The sequence below is a fragment of the Balaenoptera borealis genome (genome assembly GCF_965194805.1).
Source record: "Balaenoptera borealis genome assembly, chromosome: 4".
NCBI classification, from domain to species: Eukaryota; Metazoa; Chordata; class Mammalia; order Artiodactyla; family Balaenopteridae; genus Balaenoptera; species Balaenoptera borealis.
Window position 1 is genome coordinate 75,671,333 of NC_138861.1, and position 16,473 is coordinate 75,687,805.

At 40.1% G+C, this 16,473-nt stretch overlaps 1 protein-coding gene across 9 annotated transcripts in view; it reads left to right on the forward strand.

Moving 5' to 3' along the window:
* KDR (kinase insert domain receptor) overlaps positions 1-16,473 on the forward strand; it is a 101,695-nt gene that overhangs the window by 11,517 nt on the left and 73,705 nt on the right. For all 9 annotated transcript variants that reach the window (XR_014243984.1, XM_082390064.1, XM_082390066.1 and 6 more), the window contains 12 exons: positions 2,185-2,315; positions 2,600-2,768; positions 3,333-3,472; positions 4,108-4,285; positions 5,707-5,821; positions 5,912-6,075; positions 8,000-8,156; positions 9,259-9,382; positions 9,907-10,015; positions 10,840-11,181; positions 13,206-13,352; positions 14,084-14,215. Coding sequence is in view for 8 of the 9 variants with exons in the window: in XM_082390064.1 (XP_082246190.1) it covers positions 2,185-2,315; positions 2,600-2,768; positions 3,333-3,472; positions 4,108-4,285; positions 5,707-5,821; positions 5,912-6,075; positions 8,000-8,156; positions 9,259-9,382; positions 9,907-10,015; positions 10,840-11,181; positions 13,206-13,352; positions 14,084-14,215 (1,908 nt within the window). In the remaining variant the exon portion in view is untranslated. The remainder of the gene's footprint in view (positions 1-2,184; positions 2,316-2,599; positions 2,769-3,332; positions 3,473-4,107; positions 4,286-5,706; positions 5,822-5,911; positions 6,076-7,999; positions 8,157-9,258; positions 9,383-9,906; positions 10,016-10,839; positions 11,182-13,205; positions 13,353-14,083; positions 14,216-16,473) is intronic.

The window sequence follows — 16,473 nt, forward strand, 5'->3', positions numbered from 1 at the left end:
TAACTTAAGAAAACCTGACTTAACTAATGAGATATGAATCATATAACTTGGGTGGGTATAAGTCTATAGTATAGTATTTTGCTTAGATATACTAAATATTTTTCTTTTCAGTAAAGATGAGCTTTTTAGACATTTTATTTATACATTGACATACCTCTGTATATCCCAGAGAATTTGAAGCAGGTGAAGATGGCTTAGACTTTTTTCCAGAAGCATCTTTTACAGAACAGGAATTTCATCAGCTTTGGGAGACACACTTGCATATCTCCATTTGCATTTCAGTAGTGCAATATGGTCAGTGCAAGGGAGGAATGGGGACCACATCAGAATAACGTATGTCACTTCTGAATTGCACAATATTTGAGAATTTCTTTTGCCCAGGGTAAGCACAATCCAAGGTAGAATTTCGTGCTCTCCTCCTCCCCTCTGCAGAAGTTGAAAGAGACAAGGCTCAGATCTTCGAGAATTTCTGGCTCCTTTTGATCTGGCAGTCTTGGGAGATCAGGCTTTCTCAGAAGATTGCAAGGATTTCCTGCTTTCAGGCTGTCTGGAAATACTACAAGATGAACCTCTCCCATAATATCTCGTTATTTCCTTCTCCCCAAGTCAGGAAACCTGGAGACATGTGAAAATTCATTTCATGAGTTACAGTAAATATTTTATTTTGAGAGGATGGGTGGTTGTTTGGGTTTCTTTTGTTTATTTCCTCTTTTTGGGATACTGAAATAGAATTGATTTACTGAATAGCTTTAGTCTTACGTCAAGGGGTTAATTTAGCTTCCAAAGACTTGCTCTGTAAGCAAGCTATGTAATATTTCATAGCATGCAGATGAAAGGTAGGTAATATTAAGAAGTAGCAATCCCCAGCACTGTTTATTTGTACCCTGCCTGTCTTTGAGTATACCATCAAATTCTGCTTCCCGTCTAAGCCTGGTGTTCTAGGAGGTGAGCTGTCCAGGATTTTGGTCATGAAGTTTAACAGTGGAAAAGAAAACATTGAAGTATTCCCTATGGACGGTCCTTTAATATCCTCTCTGGTCCCCACCTTACTTCCTTAGTCTTCTGACCCCATTACCTCCAGCAATGGATGGAGCCGGGAAGTGGGTCTTGTTCTCGTAAGATAATGGCTATGGCATGTGGTGGCTGGATTGGCTGCCTTTCTGTGCTTTCCAGCTGGGAGGGAAATCAAACTTCTGCTCTTGTAGGGAATTAGCTGCTTTTCTCCCCTTTGGTTTAATTAACTCTTTCTTTACTTGAACCAACCATCCTGAAGAGCTCTGAAAATGCTTGGTCAGGTGTGTTGGGGAGAGCGGCATGAACCATTATCTCTCTGAGATTTCAAGCATGGCTTCATACCCATCAACTCTATCTCTGGGAAAAGGAGTTGTTTCCCAGCAGCGTGTTAACATCATACGAACAATGTTTGAACGGCATTAAAATCTCTTTTGTTTTTTTCTCAGTCTTTGCCATGGTGGCTTTTCAGGTTTTTGTCATTGAAGATATTAATGATTGCTGAATCTTAAACTAAATGCAATTAAACAGTAAACATAAACAATTTAACTATTCAACATTATTATATAAAGAATCTTATATCTAGTCTTCACAATCTTAAAATACTCACATGAAACTTTCTCTTGAATTATTGAATTAAAAATGGTTAGTTATTTCTTTACTTTAAAGAGTCTTTGGGAGCCATTAACCTATTTTCATGACAGTTACACTATTTGCCTTAAGAGAGAGAACATTAATTTTTTAACATCAATAAAACTCAGTAGGTAAACTATACAGGTTTAACTTTAAATTTACTTTAAAATTTATGTACATGAAAGATGTATAGTGCATATGAAAATGAAGACGTATGCTCCTTCACTTTGAAAAAACTGTAATGATCAATCTGCTTAAATGTGGAACCTATAAAGTACACTCTACTTGTTGATCATCAGTACAAAAGGAGCCAGTCTCATTCTGGGAGTTTTCTTCCAGATTTTTCACACACACACACACCCCTCCTGTAACATAACCTTGGAGCCAGATATTTACCAGCAGACCTACCTCTGGATTCCTTTGCCTAGTGTGAAATGTCTTTCCCAATAGTTTACTTCTCTGGTTAGAGTTTATGAACCTGAAAGATGACCCACTTTTCTAGTAAATGCCATTAACTAATGGAATTACATTTTCTTTTAGATTACAGATCTCCGTTTATTGCTTCTGTCAGCGACCAACATGGAGTTGTGTACATCACTGAGAACAAAAACAAAACTGTGGTGATTCCGTGTCTGGGGACCATTTCAAACCTCAATGTGTCACTTTGTGCAGTAAGTTACATCTTCTTTCTTCATCTCTTACCCTTTCATAATTTTAAGCTAGTATTAAGATGGGTAGCCTGTTTATAACATTATATATATTATAAATATATATATTACATGCATTATATAGCATTAAGTCAACAGTGAGTTTTAAAGGAAACTTTAGGAAGGGTCAAAATGACAATAAATAAAACCAATTTGTATTCTTAAAATAAGATGAATTCTTTAGTGTTCATGGTTTTTACTTTTGGATAGCACTTGATTAAATATTTGATATTTCTTTTTCTACCCAGAGGTATCCAGAAAAGAGGTTTGTTCCTGATGGGAACAGAATTTCCTGGGACAGCAAGAAAGGCTTCACTATTCCCAGCTACATGATCAGCTATGCTGGCATGGTCTTCTGTGAAGCAAAAATTAATGATGAAAGTTACCAGTCTATTATGTACATAGTTGTGGTTGTAGGTAAGAGGACAATTCCTTTCTGTATCATTAATGTCAGACAATAAAGATTAGCTTCTTATATTAAGATTCTGGAGGACAAGAGATATTGAGAAATATATTATTTCAAGATTTGTTGTTAAGCAATTCATTACATCTGCTCTTCTCTACCCAGTAAACCTATGTGCAACTGAGGTTTTTCTCCTTCCTTACCAAGACCAAGGATGAATAAGAGTTCTGTTATGGGAGCGTATTTTTTTGGAAAATTCAATGTTCAGAGCATTGCTTGGCATCAAATCTTTTAACTATACCTATTTTATGGAAAGTTTGGTAACCCCATTGACTATTGACTTCTCAGATTTTACTGCTTTTCTATCCACTGGGCTACAACATCTTTGAGATCCCTTTAGGGCTGCTTTGTGAATCTCTGTAGACCATTTTCCTGGGAGTTAACCAAGGTTTGGGGAGGCCCTCAGGGAAAAATGATGTGACACATTTTGAAGTTGCATCGTGTCTGAAAAAATATGTGCCAAGTTATAGATTTTGGTTTCCCTCTCACTTTCTGTTTTTCCAATTTACTTGCTCCAGGATACAAGATTTATGATGTGGTTCTGAGCCCCCCTCACGGAGTTGAGCTGTCTGTTGGAGAGAAGCTTGTCTTAAATTGTACGGCAAGAACTGAACTAAATGTGGGGATTGACTTCAACTGGGAATACCCTTCTTTGAAGGTAACACTAACAATTCAAAGCCAGACCTCCAAATACTTTGATAATAAGCTCCAGCGACGTTTGCTTGAGAGAGATAGGGACCTCTTTGGCCAGATAAAATGTAAGGGCCTTAACTTACACTAACACATACACACACACACACACACACACACACACACACACACACACATTTTAAGAAAACTGTAGGACATACAGCACCCATGGAAAAAAAAAGATGCAAAACCAAGAACTCTGTCCAGGCTGTGAAGATTAGTTTTCTTTAGGGGATTATGTCTTTCTAGGTTGCATTATTTCTCTGTTCTCCAAAGTCCTTGATCTATTTTCCCTTTAAGGGAATTTCTTTTCAAGAGGTGGCATGAGACTTCTCCTTAAACAGTGGTCATATTTCCTTGTGTTTCTGCAGTTTATATTGATCTCATTCCCATTATGTGAGGTTTTAAAATGCCTGATTCGGTTGATTCTATTTATTTCTCCTGAAACCAAATGTATTTGTCATCAGCATGATGATAAAAGTTCAGAAGTATCTATTATTAGCATTAAATAGTGTTCACTGAAGGCCAAGACTTTTGTGGGTATCTAGAAGCTACCAGGGAATGTTATTCTGGACTTTGGAAGTTCACTAAACTCTTTTTCAGCATCAGCATAAGAAACTTGTAAACCGGGACCTAAAAACCCAGTCTGGGAGTGAGATGAAGAAATTTTTGAGCACCTTGACTATAGATGGTGTAACCCGGAGTGACCAAGGATGGTACACCTGTGCCGCTTCCAGTGGGCTCATGACCAAGAGGAACAGCACATTCATCAGGGTCCATGGTAAGCTAAGATTTCCTCTGGAATTATGCTCTGCCTTGAAAAGTGAGATGATTTCAATAAATTTAGGTCAGCTAGTGATTCCTATTTTGCTCGTTCAGAAGGTGTGTTTGAGCTCTTGCTAGGAAGGCCACTTGACCTCAAGGTCAAGAGCATAGCTTGGGTTCAAATCCCAACTTTAAAGATGAGATGAACTGATGTAGTAAGGGCTCACTACGTATTACTTGTTGTTGCTATTATTATTATCACTATAGTAAGCAGAGGGTTATTATCTAAGATCATTTTAAAATTTTCATTTGATCGCAAGGCTGAGGGGCTTCCTTGAATAAGCATGGGCCTTGCAATTGGGGAAACCTGTATTTAGTTACTTTCTGTGGGGCTTTGAGAAAATAACTTAATTTCCCATTTATTCTCTTTCACTCACATAAACGTCTCAGTTTAGATGATAATTTGTATGGCATCCAACTTATAGGCCTTCATAAAGGGTTGGATTTTATAATATGGGAATGCATAGACGGGTTTTGAGCAGAGAGAGACATGCTCTGGCTTATGTTTTTTATAGGCTCACTATGTGGGTTATTTTAATGTGAAATACTTTAGGGAAGTAAGGGCAGAAGTAGAGAGACTAGTTAGAAGGCTAATTGCAGTCATCTGGGTGAGAGATGGTGGGTGGCTTAGACAAGGGTGGTAGAAGTGGAGGTGGTCAGAAGTGACCTGATTCTGGATGTATTTTTGAAGATAGAGCCAATAGGGTTTGCCTGTCGATTCCCTGGCTGCGGGGTATAAGAGAAAAAGAATGGAAGATGACCTTTGCGTTTTTAGTGTGAGCAACTGAGTGAACGGTAGTTTTCTTAACCGAGACAGGGAAGATAGGAAGAGGAGTAGGATTTGGGGACACAGGGTTGGGTGGCTTCATTTGGAGGTGCCCACTAAACATCCAAGTGGAGACTTTAATATATTAACCTAGAACCCAGGGAAGTCAGGGGCAGGAGATATAGATTTAGGAGGAATGTGTAATTGACAAGAGGAAGGTGTTGGTAAAGAGAAGAGGTCGGAGGACTGAGTCCTGGGGCACATGGGAGGTATGTATAGGGTGTCATGGGAGCAGAGGAGAAGGAGGACCCAAGGTCCCCTGGGGGACGTAGGGAAAGCTTCACAGAGAAGCAAATGCTTGAATTGAGTGAGATCTGAGTGCTCGGTAGACTTGTGGCGCAGACTGGGGAGAGAGAAAAGCTAACGTAGAGACCACAGGTGAGGGAGAACCTGGGGTGGGACCTGTAGAAGGGTGAGATGGGGACTCTCTGAACAGCAGTGACTCAGACCCCCAAGGTCTTTGACTCTTCACTTGAAATGAAAAACTAAACCAAATGGCCATTTATAAGAAGTTGCCATTTATGAGAAAAATGATTTTTATTTTCTTCCAGAAAAACCTTTTGTTGCTTTCGGTAGTGGCATGGAATCTTTGGTGGAAGCCACCGTGGGAGACCGTGTCAGAGTCCCTGTGAAGTGCCTTGGTTACCCTCCTCCAGAAATAAAATGGTAACGACTGGAAATAAATGCAAAGCCTTGTTCCACGTGAAAGCAGATCCTTAGATCGGACTCATTTCTGGGATTTGTTTTTCCCCACAGGTATAAAAATGGAAGACCCATTGAGTCCAATCACACAATTAAAGTGGGGCACGTACTGACCATTATGGAAGTGAGTGAAAAAGATACAGGAAATTACACTGTCATCCTTACCAATCCCATTTCAAAGGAGAAACAGAGCCACGTGGTATCTCTGGTTGTGAATGGTGAGTCCATTCAGTTTTCCTTCTCTTTATCTATTATAAAGAGTATGATTATGTCCTCCTGAAGAGCCAGGCCACCATTCCTTTGGTATCTCTGCCTCACTTACATCATGAGTAGCTCCAGTGTATAAAAATGATCCAGGACAGTGCGGCTGAAGTGAGATGTGGGGCAGTATGCTCTGGACATGTCTGCTTAAGAGGCCATGTGAATGAACCATTTGGTGGTCGAACTCGAGCCTAAAGTAGATGGTGCAGCCAATGGCTAAATGCTGTGACATAAGAGTGCCCACAGGGACAGTCATCAGGCTCCAGTTGCAGTACCTTTGAATTGTGCTCCTGGCATGCAAATGTTTAAGACTCTTCTTGGATTTTGTGGGAAGCTGCTAGTTTGATTTGGGGGTTGATGTATCAGTGATGCACAGGCAGATTCCAATGCAGAAGGCTTTTGCAGGTGGACACTGTTGGCTGCTTGGAAGTGTTTTAATTTTTTTTTCAACAGAAGTCTGGGATCTGACTCTGAGGCTGTAAAGGGGGAGATATTAAGTTTTTGATTTAAGAATGATTTGAACTTTATTTTTCCAAACTGAAAGATACTTATTTACAATAAGTACTCCGGGTGGGGAGGAAAAGGGCATCATGGTCAAGTAAATGTGGGAGATGCTAAGTTGATGGACATAGTCTATTGCCATTCTCCAGTGGTGGGTGGGAGACATAGAGTAGCCAAGGTTTAACAAACTTATTTGACCAGAGCAACCCTCCCCCATACATCCATTAATATCTTGCTCCAAACACAGGTTGGGAAATGCTTCTCTGTTGTAATTCTTTGTGCTTTCTACTGTCATGGCAGATTAAAACTTCAGGATCTTCTCATGTGACATTAAGGTGCTTCCCTGTATATCCTGCCAAGCTCTGTATGTCTGCTGAGCTTGGCTTCATTTCTTTGCTGGGACATCAGCTTCGGGGAGTATTTTAAAGATAACAGGTTCCAGAAATGTCACTTAGGAGCCACTTGGGTGTAGGAGTTTGGGGAGTATAGAGAAGCTGGGAAGCTGAAAAGTAGGGTGGGGAGAAGGAAAGGAACAAGAAATAAAGATATAAAAATGGACAATGAATAACTCTATCTCATTCATCCAGGAAGTCACTAAACGTTTGATTCACCCTAGCATTTACCCTGCTCTATAAAACAAAGATAAAAAAAGAAGTCAAGGTTTGAAAGTATAATGAGGCTTTAGGTTGGTAGTGATGAGAAGATAGTTTCGCATTAATGACTTTGGAGCCAAAAAAAGAAAGAGAGAAAAAAGGGAGAGAAGGAGGAAAAGACAGGGAAGGAATGGAGGGAGGAAGGGACGAAAACAAGAAAGGATGGGAGAGAGGAGGGGAGAAAGGAAGGAAGGGGAAGAAGGAGGGAGAGATGGAGAAGCAGGCGTGGCGGGTGACCTTGGGCAAGTCATTTCACTTTTTAATTTTTCCCACGTGTAAAGTGGAGGACAGTAACGGTGGCTGTGAGGATTAAATGAATTAATTGATGTAAATGAATTAATTGATGTAAAGCACTTAGAACAATGCTCAGTACATAATACATGTACCTACTGTATTATTCACAACTATTTTCTTCCTGGAGCCTTGTCTGATCTTGTGAAATTGGGAGGATGAGGAGAACTATCTCTGTAATGTAGATGAGAAAAAGGTGAGGCACAGGGTGACGAGACTGGCACAAAGTCACTCAACTTACTAGTTTATTATTATTGTTATCATGAGTATCACTAGAAGTCAGGTGTCCTGTTTCCAAATCTAGATGTTCTTTGAAAAAGCAAATGGGGGCAAAAATTCTATGCTTGGAAAAACACAGGCTTTAGTTGCTGAAAACTTCTACTTTCCATTCCTCAAAGCTGATTGACAATTCAAAAGCTGTCTTTCCCATCTCCAGTCCCACCCCAGATTGGTGAGAAATCTCTGATCTCTCCCGTGGACTCTTACCAGTATGGCACCTCCCAAACGCTGACGTGCACGATCTATGCCGTTCCTCCCCCCAGTCACGTCCACTGGTACTGGCAGCTGGAAACAGAGTGTACCTACCAGCCCACGTGAGTAGGGCCACACCCTTTTTTTTCCTGCTCTTTTGCATTAAAAAAAATATTTATTCATTTGTTTTATTTTTAGATTCCACATGTAAGTGATATCCTACAGTATTTGTTTTTGTCTGGCTTACTTAGTATGATAACCTCTAGGTCCATCCATGTTGCTGCAAATGGCATTATTTCATTCTTTATATGGCAGAGTAGTATTCCACTGTATATATGTACCACATCTTCTTTATCTATTCCTCTGTCGATGGACATAGCCAAGCTATGATATGACACCATTCTAAGCCAAGAAGACTATCTCTAAGAAGGTTATCCCTCAAGTGGTACTCTTAATCTCCTTCCGTCTTTCTCTGTGCTTACGTCTTTAGGAGATGTCGTTCCTTGGGGTATCACGCTTTGAGATTAGCTAGCTCTCTCTTCAGGTTGGCCCTGATGTCCATCTCTCTGAATGCAGTTTCTTTGCTCACTTTGTTAATTGCCAGTCTTTGGTTTTTCTCCTTATGCCAATCAACCGGTGAATACCACAATCTCCTTATCTGTGAGAAGGTACATCTCAGAGGAAGTGCCGATGGGTGCAAGGGAGTGGTAGACCTCGGAGCCTCAGGCCCGGCTTATCAGGTCCTAACACAAGTCCAGACATCCTTAGGAAAAAAAACAACAACAAGTCACCCACCACCACCCTAAGCAGTTCACTTCCTGTTGTTGTTTTTGAGATGGCCTCTCTTAGTTTCTTCCTCAGATGCTGACCATTTCCTACACAAAGGCCACAGTCCCAGGGAGATTAAGAAGCCCAATGGCTTCTTAGTTTCCTTGCCTTCCTTTGAACTAAATTAACTTGAATTGTCTTGTCGATCCAATTTATGAATGGAGGTTTGTTCCCAGAATAGCTGCTTCCCTCCTGTATCCTGAATGAATCTACCTAGAACCTTTTCCTTCATTGCTGAGGCCTATTTTTAATTGGCGCCAAGTCTTGTAACGTGGTAGGGTGCGTTGGAAGTTATTTCTAAGAACGTAATAACCGAAGTCTGACTCCTTTCCTTGCTATTGATATGAATTAAAGAAAAATTAAGTCATGATATCATCTGTTACCTCTTTCTTATAGCCAAGCTGCCTTAACGACAAACCCACATACCTGTAAAGAATGGAGAAACGTGGAGGACTTCCAGGGGGGAAACAAAATCGAAGTCAACAAAAATCAATTTGCCCTAATTGAAGGAAAAAACAAAGTGAGTTTGAAGTTCTTTAATCTGAAAATCTATCTCTCTTTTATGGAAAGATGGAGTGAAAGCAGGGTAAAATAATATCAATGTGTGAGGAATATTGGCGATTGATCGTCAAAGAAATTGGATGATAAAATACTAGCATATTAAGTCAGTTTGAAAACACCATTAACTTTTAGGAACACCATTGACTTATTGTTACTGTATCAGAGAAAAATAAAACACATATGCCATTAACTCTGTACATAGGATGTATGGTAATTCTGATTTTATAAACATGAAAATGAGAAAAGGTATGTGATGTTGTATTAAAACACATTCTTTATTCCATGGTTTCCAAAGCTCATTTTGTATGATGTGTGAGCTGCACCAGCATAATTATAATTGCACAGATTTGAGCGTGGTCAGTGCTGGAGTCTGAATGGAGTAGGCAGGTCGCAGCAGTGGTGGGGATGCTGAATTTTAGTTTGAATGCACGTGCGTAAACACAGCCTCCATTGTTTATGGCCTGGGATTTGTTTTTTTCACAGACTGTAAGTACCCTTGTTATCCAAGCAGCCAATGTATCCGCTTTGTACAAATGTGAAGCGGTGAACAAAGCTGGGAGAGGAGAGAGGGTTATCTCCTTCCACGTGACCAGTAAGTGCTCTCCAGGGGCTGGGCTGTCTGATACTCTGTTGCCCTGGCCATTCCCACGAGTGGCGTGGCTTTAGGAAGGGGAGTTGGATGGCTAATTGATGCCTTTGTTCATAAAGGAGAGTTCCTCCGGTAGCTCCTGGGCTCACGTGAAGTCAGTATATCTGACTTCACAGGAGAGGGAGTATGGTTTCACACGTGCTTCTGAAGCTTAAGTCCTGCATCATATTTTTGTCTTTGTCATCAGAGTGTAGCACAGTGCTTGGCTTAGAGAAGTTCAGTCAACATTTATGCGCTTGCTATTGAACAGCTGACAAGGTTGGGTTTTTGGGAGGCAATTGTAGTGACATTGGATCAGTGCCTTCCCAATACTACCGACTTTGTCCATCTTAATTTTATGGCTCAGCTTTAGCTGACTGGATGGAATAAAATATTTCAGTCTGAGCTAATTCACTGTAACAAACATAGTTTTCCTGTCAGTGAGTGTTATATATTAATGAGGAATTAATTTTTTAAATCCCAAGTTATAATTATCTGCTTTGAATTGGGGGGGTGGTTAAATCTTAAAAACCGTGCTTAGAGCTCAAAGTGGAGATTTCATATATATCTGAGGAATTCATTTACATTTCCAAATAATGTAGTTTGGTAGACTAATACATTTTGAATCTGGAATTGTCCAGTTTGGTTATCTCCTTGTATTCCATCGTCTGGGAATGCCAGAGCTTCACTTCTCTTGGTGCTTTACCGCAGACTGAAGGCAACAAGGAAGCAATAGTGTGCTGCCCAAGTTAAATCACTGTCTCCTAAGCATGGGTTTTACATTTCAGGGGGTCCTGAAATCACTTTGCAACCCAGCACACAGCCCACCGAGCAGGAGAGCGTGTCTCTGTGGTGCTCCGCGGACAGAACTATGTTTGAGAACCTCACATGGTACAAACTTGGCCCACAGGCTCTGCCCATCCATGTGGGAGAGCTGCCCACACCTGTTTGCAAGAACTTGGATGCTCTTTGGAGAATGAATGCCACGATGATCTCTAATAGCACAAATGACATTTTGATCATGGAGCTGCAGAATGCATCCTTGCAGGACCAAGGAGACTACATCTGCTTTGCTCAGGACAGGAAGACCAAGAAAAGACATTGCGTGGCCAGGCAGCTCACAGTCCTAGGTAGGGAGGTAACTCTGGACCATCCAGAAGCAGTTGGGATGCCGTAAATGTAATGCTTTCAGGGGCTGTGTGAAGATTGTCCTCTAGCAGCTTATGAAGTAGACCGGTGAGCACTTATCTTACAGAAAGTCCTCAAGGCAGAAGGAAGCTAATCATGGTGAAGTGATGTATTAAAAAGAGAAAATAACCCCATTCTTTCCAACCCTGATGGTGGGGTCACTCACTACTATCTGCAAGGGATTCCCCTAAACCAGGGAAGTTTCTGCCTCATTCTTGGGCATTCAGTTATTTAAATAGACACATATTTGTGAATGCCTACCGTGAGCTAGGAGGGTGCCGGAAGTTCATAGTGGCGGACAGAGTGAGAACACAGACAACTGCTGGGCTGTGGAGTACAGTGAGGTCTCTGTGTCCATGAGGACAGGGGTTGTTTCTGTTTTACTCTTTGCTGAGCTCCAGGCATAGAACATAGTGGCACATACTGCGTGCTTGATAAAACATTTGCTGCCTGAAGAGTGTGGTAATGGGGTTGTTTAAGACCTGTGAGAGCCTCTGGGAGGGATGCTGCACTCAGTGCCTGTACCTCTGTGGTACAGCTCACGGTCAATGAGATGAGCATTTTAGTGAGCAGAAAACTCTGTAAATCCCACACCAAGTCACTCTCTACACCTCCTCTAACCCCGTGCCTTGCACAAAATCTGTGCAGACACGGCCCTGTCTCTGGGAAAATCAGTCAAATTTGGGGAGTTTCTCTGTGCTATCTCCTTCCATTTTCTCCTCTCCCTAGTGTCCCTTCCTAGTTTCTAGGATGCATGTGTTCTGTTTTTGTTTTTTTTTTTAACTGTTGGGAAGGGGGAACTGCCCAGATAAACTAACTTATACCGAAGTTTTAGAGGAATAATATTTTCAAAGGCCTTGACATATTTTCAGAGGTATTTTCAGACAGGCACTAGGATAGATTTTGCTAGTGTTGAGACTCTGTTGTCAGAAGAAGAGATGTTTTCGAGTGAAGTCATCCCAAGGCCCTTCAAATCACACCCCATATATGATCATGGTTTTTCTGTTCATCTTGGTGACTGGTCTGGTTTCAAGCTAATGAAAAAATTCAGAAAGAGATGTGAAGGAGGTTCCTGGCTTTGCCATGCCCAGGAAATACATGCTCACAATGAGCTGGTTTGCTCTCTAAGGGCTCCCAAGTTGTTTTCCAAAAATTATTCTTGGAAATAGACTAGAGACCATTTGCTTAAGCCCCAGCGTAGTTCACCATTGAGGTAATCTAATTTTGCTAAATGTTGAAGTGGATTCTTCCAGCAGGATTCTTTTCGATGTTCAGTTGGTTTGGACAAGATATTTCCACAGCACTTTGATGATTTGTAGGAAAGGTTAAATCTAAAGTTGTCCTGTACATTTAAACAAGTACCTATGGGCTTCATTTTTTTAAAAATCTTTGACTTTCCTTAGAGTATCATTGTTTTGTCTGTGTTTTAGTGGAAATGCTGAGTTCAACTGTTTACTTAGTTATAAGGACGGGGATAAGTTGTTTAACCCCTTTCATCTGCAAAATAAGGCTCATACTGCCCACCATAGGGTTGATAGTGAAAAACAGAAACAGGACAAATGAGTTTTGTAAAAAGTACCAAATAAATATAAGGCATTCTTTGTTGAATTACACTGAAGTTATGTACTTTCCAAGAGAAACATGGCAGAATTCTTGTGTGTCACTGGCTAGAATTTATTTATTTATTTGGAGGGAAGTCAAGGGTGACAACTTTTATTTTGTGATGTGATTACCAGCTTGAATCACTAATATGAATGTTCAAAGAGATGCGGTAATCCGTCTGAACTGACTGACTTGTTTCATTTAACTTTACGCCATGAAGAATGCTCCAGTTATCGACCTCTGTGTATTTTTGGCTTAGTAAATTAACAGTTTACTAAATGGTTTAATAGTTTACTGATATGAAAACCACTTCAAAACTTATAACTAAAGGTCCTATGATTTTTTTTTTTGCGCGTGTGCGTAGAGCGCATGGCACCCACGATCACAGGAAACCTGGAGAACCAGACAACAAGTATTGGTGAAACCATCGAAGTTTCCTGCACAGCGTCTGGGAATCCCCCTCCACAGATTACGTGGTTCAAAGATAATGAGACGCTTGTGGAAGATTCAGGTGAGAATAGAGCATGTCGGTCTCTTTTTGGCTGCAAAATTTCCCTAGAGATATTAACTAAAATCCATATTATTTCTTTCTTAAAAAAATGATTTATTTACTCATTTATTTATTTATTTTTATTAAGGTATATCGATGTACAATATTATTTAAGTTGCAGGTGGACAGCATAGTGAGTCTCGATTTTTAACGATTATTCTCCATTTATAGTTATAAAATATTGACTGTATCCCCTGTGCCGTGCAATATATCCTTGTAGCTTATTTATTTTATACATAGTAGTTTGTACCTCTTAATCCCCTCCCCCTGTCTTGCCTCTCTCTCCCCTGTTCCCTCTCCCCACTGGTCACCACTACTTTGTTCTCTATATCTGTGAGTCTGTTTCTTTTTTGTTATATTCACTAGTTTGTTTTATTTTTTAGATTCCACCTAGAAGTGTCATACAGTATAAAATCCATATGGTTTCTTGATTTGTTCTGGGTAGAACAGAAAGCAATATTACTGTCCATGGTCTGGCTCATCTCATACACTCGGAACCCGAGTCTTCAGAGCCTGCTGAATTCTCGTGGAAGCCAGGGGTGCTGAGACAGCAGTTGACCCTGTATGACTCTTTTTAGACTTAGATAATAGCCCAAGATAAAGGGAAACATTTACATTAAAATTTTTTTTGTCCTGAAAAACTCTACCAGACCACATCATAAATCAAAACCATCATTTTCCCCCTTTCTCAGGCATCGTGCTAAAAGATGGGAACCGGAACCTAACTATCCGCAGGGTGAGGAAAGAGGATGAAGGCCTGTACACCTGCCAGGCATGCAGTATTCTCGGGTGTGCAAAAGTGGAGGCGTTTTTCATAGTGGAAGGTCAGTGGGAATTCATCGACAATCAGGTGGTTTTTAAAAATTAGCTTGTATCTTATATATACTCATATACTTTGGGCAGGAGGGTTATGGGTGGTTTTAATATTCTTTGTACTTTGTATGTTTTCTACTCTAAGTATATGTTATTTTAACCAGAAAACATAATTAATGTTATTTTAATTCTGCTCTCATCACATTTCTATCCCCGCAGTTCTCACTGTGGAAAAATTCTTAGCCAGGCGGGTGGAATGTCCTCCTTTCCCTGATTCTTTCTTCATATGAATGGCTTAATTAACTTGTTATGAAAATTATGCCTCGATATTTATTAGGTAGAATTACTGCGTAGTCATGAAAGTCAGTGCTATCTAGATAGTCACAAAGGTTCATAGTTTTTATTGGACTAAAGATAATTAAGATTCATTTGTAAACAATAGACCATTGCTTTTCTGAAATGGAAAATTTGGGGTTCTTATCTAAATGTGTATGCAGGAATGATGTGAAATCTGGCATTTTCTCAGATGCGAAAGGTGAATTTGTGACAGAATATTTTATCTTCAAAAGTGTATTCCTATGTCTTTTTAAAAATAACCCATCAGGGGACAATGAAACTGTATTATGTGGATGAAGGAATGGTATGCAAGGGGAAAAGAGAGGGGTGGTGATAGATGGAGAAACTGATGGATTTCTAGAAGCACTCATCCTAATTTGTCTCTCAAAGACTAGATTTTAGTCCCTTTAGTCTGTCAAATCTATGTTGCCAAGTATTACATCTCAATACCTTGACTTCTTTTCAAATCTATAGGCTTATTACCATTTTGTAAACTGCACTTGCAAATAAAGATTTCAAGTGACACGGTAGTTTTGTCACTTTCAAAGTGCTTCATGTTTTAGGCAGAATCCTAAGGGAGACTTCCAGTTCTCTCCCATGCTTTGCCTCAGCTCTGTTAGCTGTCTGCAGCTGGTTACCAAGAGGCCTAACTAGGTAACCTTGGCACAGAGATTATATTTACTTCTCACCAGAAGAGAATACTAAGAAAGGAAGAGGTAAATATTTAATGCTTCCTGCTAGTTTCCCAAATGTTCATATGGGAATATTAATGCACCAAATATATAGACAGTTGAATCTTTGAACTTTTTACTATGAACAAGCAGGCTTTTAAATCTCTATTTATAAATAGAGAACTCCTTCAGTAAGACCACCAGAGAAACAAAATCTACTTCCAAGCATACTTGGTGCTTGTCTCTCAACTATAACTCTTATTTTGCTAACTAATTAATTACTTGTCTTTCTGTCTTCTTGAGGCTGCCTGAGCCACTCTCACAGCTTGTGGCCCAGTTTGATTCACACTGTACTCATCCAATGGGAGACCCTAAGTGATAATTGCTTCCTTATCACCACTGTGCTAATCACTCTTGGTTGAAAGCCTCCTCTGGGCTTAATTTTCCCCACTCAGAGCTGTCCTCTGGGGTCCTGAACATCTGCAGCTTTCCTTGCTGACCTCCAGCTTTTTCTCTTCTCTTTCCTTTCCTGAGCATGTTTAAACTCATACTGCCAGGCCACGCCTGAGGCAGTCCCCTCAGCTCTTTCTCTTTCCTCACTGAGGCTCCTGCCACACAAGGATGGGGTAGTGAAATGTTAGCCAGTGTTGGACAGACCTTGTTTAACTCCTGACCATTCCATCAACTTGCTGTGTGCCCTTGATGAAGTAGCTTAGCCTCTCTGAGCTTGCTTCTCCATCTGAAAACTGAGAGTTATTGAGAAGACTGAGCGACATGACATATCTAAAGTGACGAGCATCTTGTAGGTGCCTAGTCACCAATAGCTCTCTGGCCAAAGGACTACATTTATTTCCCTACTTGTTTTCTTAGACAGTCCTTCCGCAAACTCCATACAGATCAAAATATAGACCAACAGCATAAAACCAAACATTTATTTTCCCCAAATAGAATACTTTTCTTCTCTATAGAACATGATCTGTTTTTTTTTCCATCAAAGTCTGCTCTTCTTCCAAATGCTTTCTGTTTGTCTTTTAGGACATTAATATTTCTCTGTTAATTACTTTAGAATTTTACTGTTGGAAGTTTTCATGAGCAGTGTTTTGCAAACTTTAAATTATCCATTAAAAATATTATAAATTCCATTCAAGTTAGAGGTTTGTGACTACTATTGTCTAGGATTTTCCTGAGTTGGTTAAGATTGAGATTTTGCTTTAGTGTGGAACTTTGTTATTTTATATCAAAAGGTATGAGTTTCCAGTTGT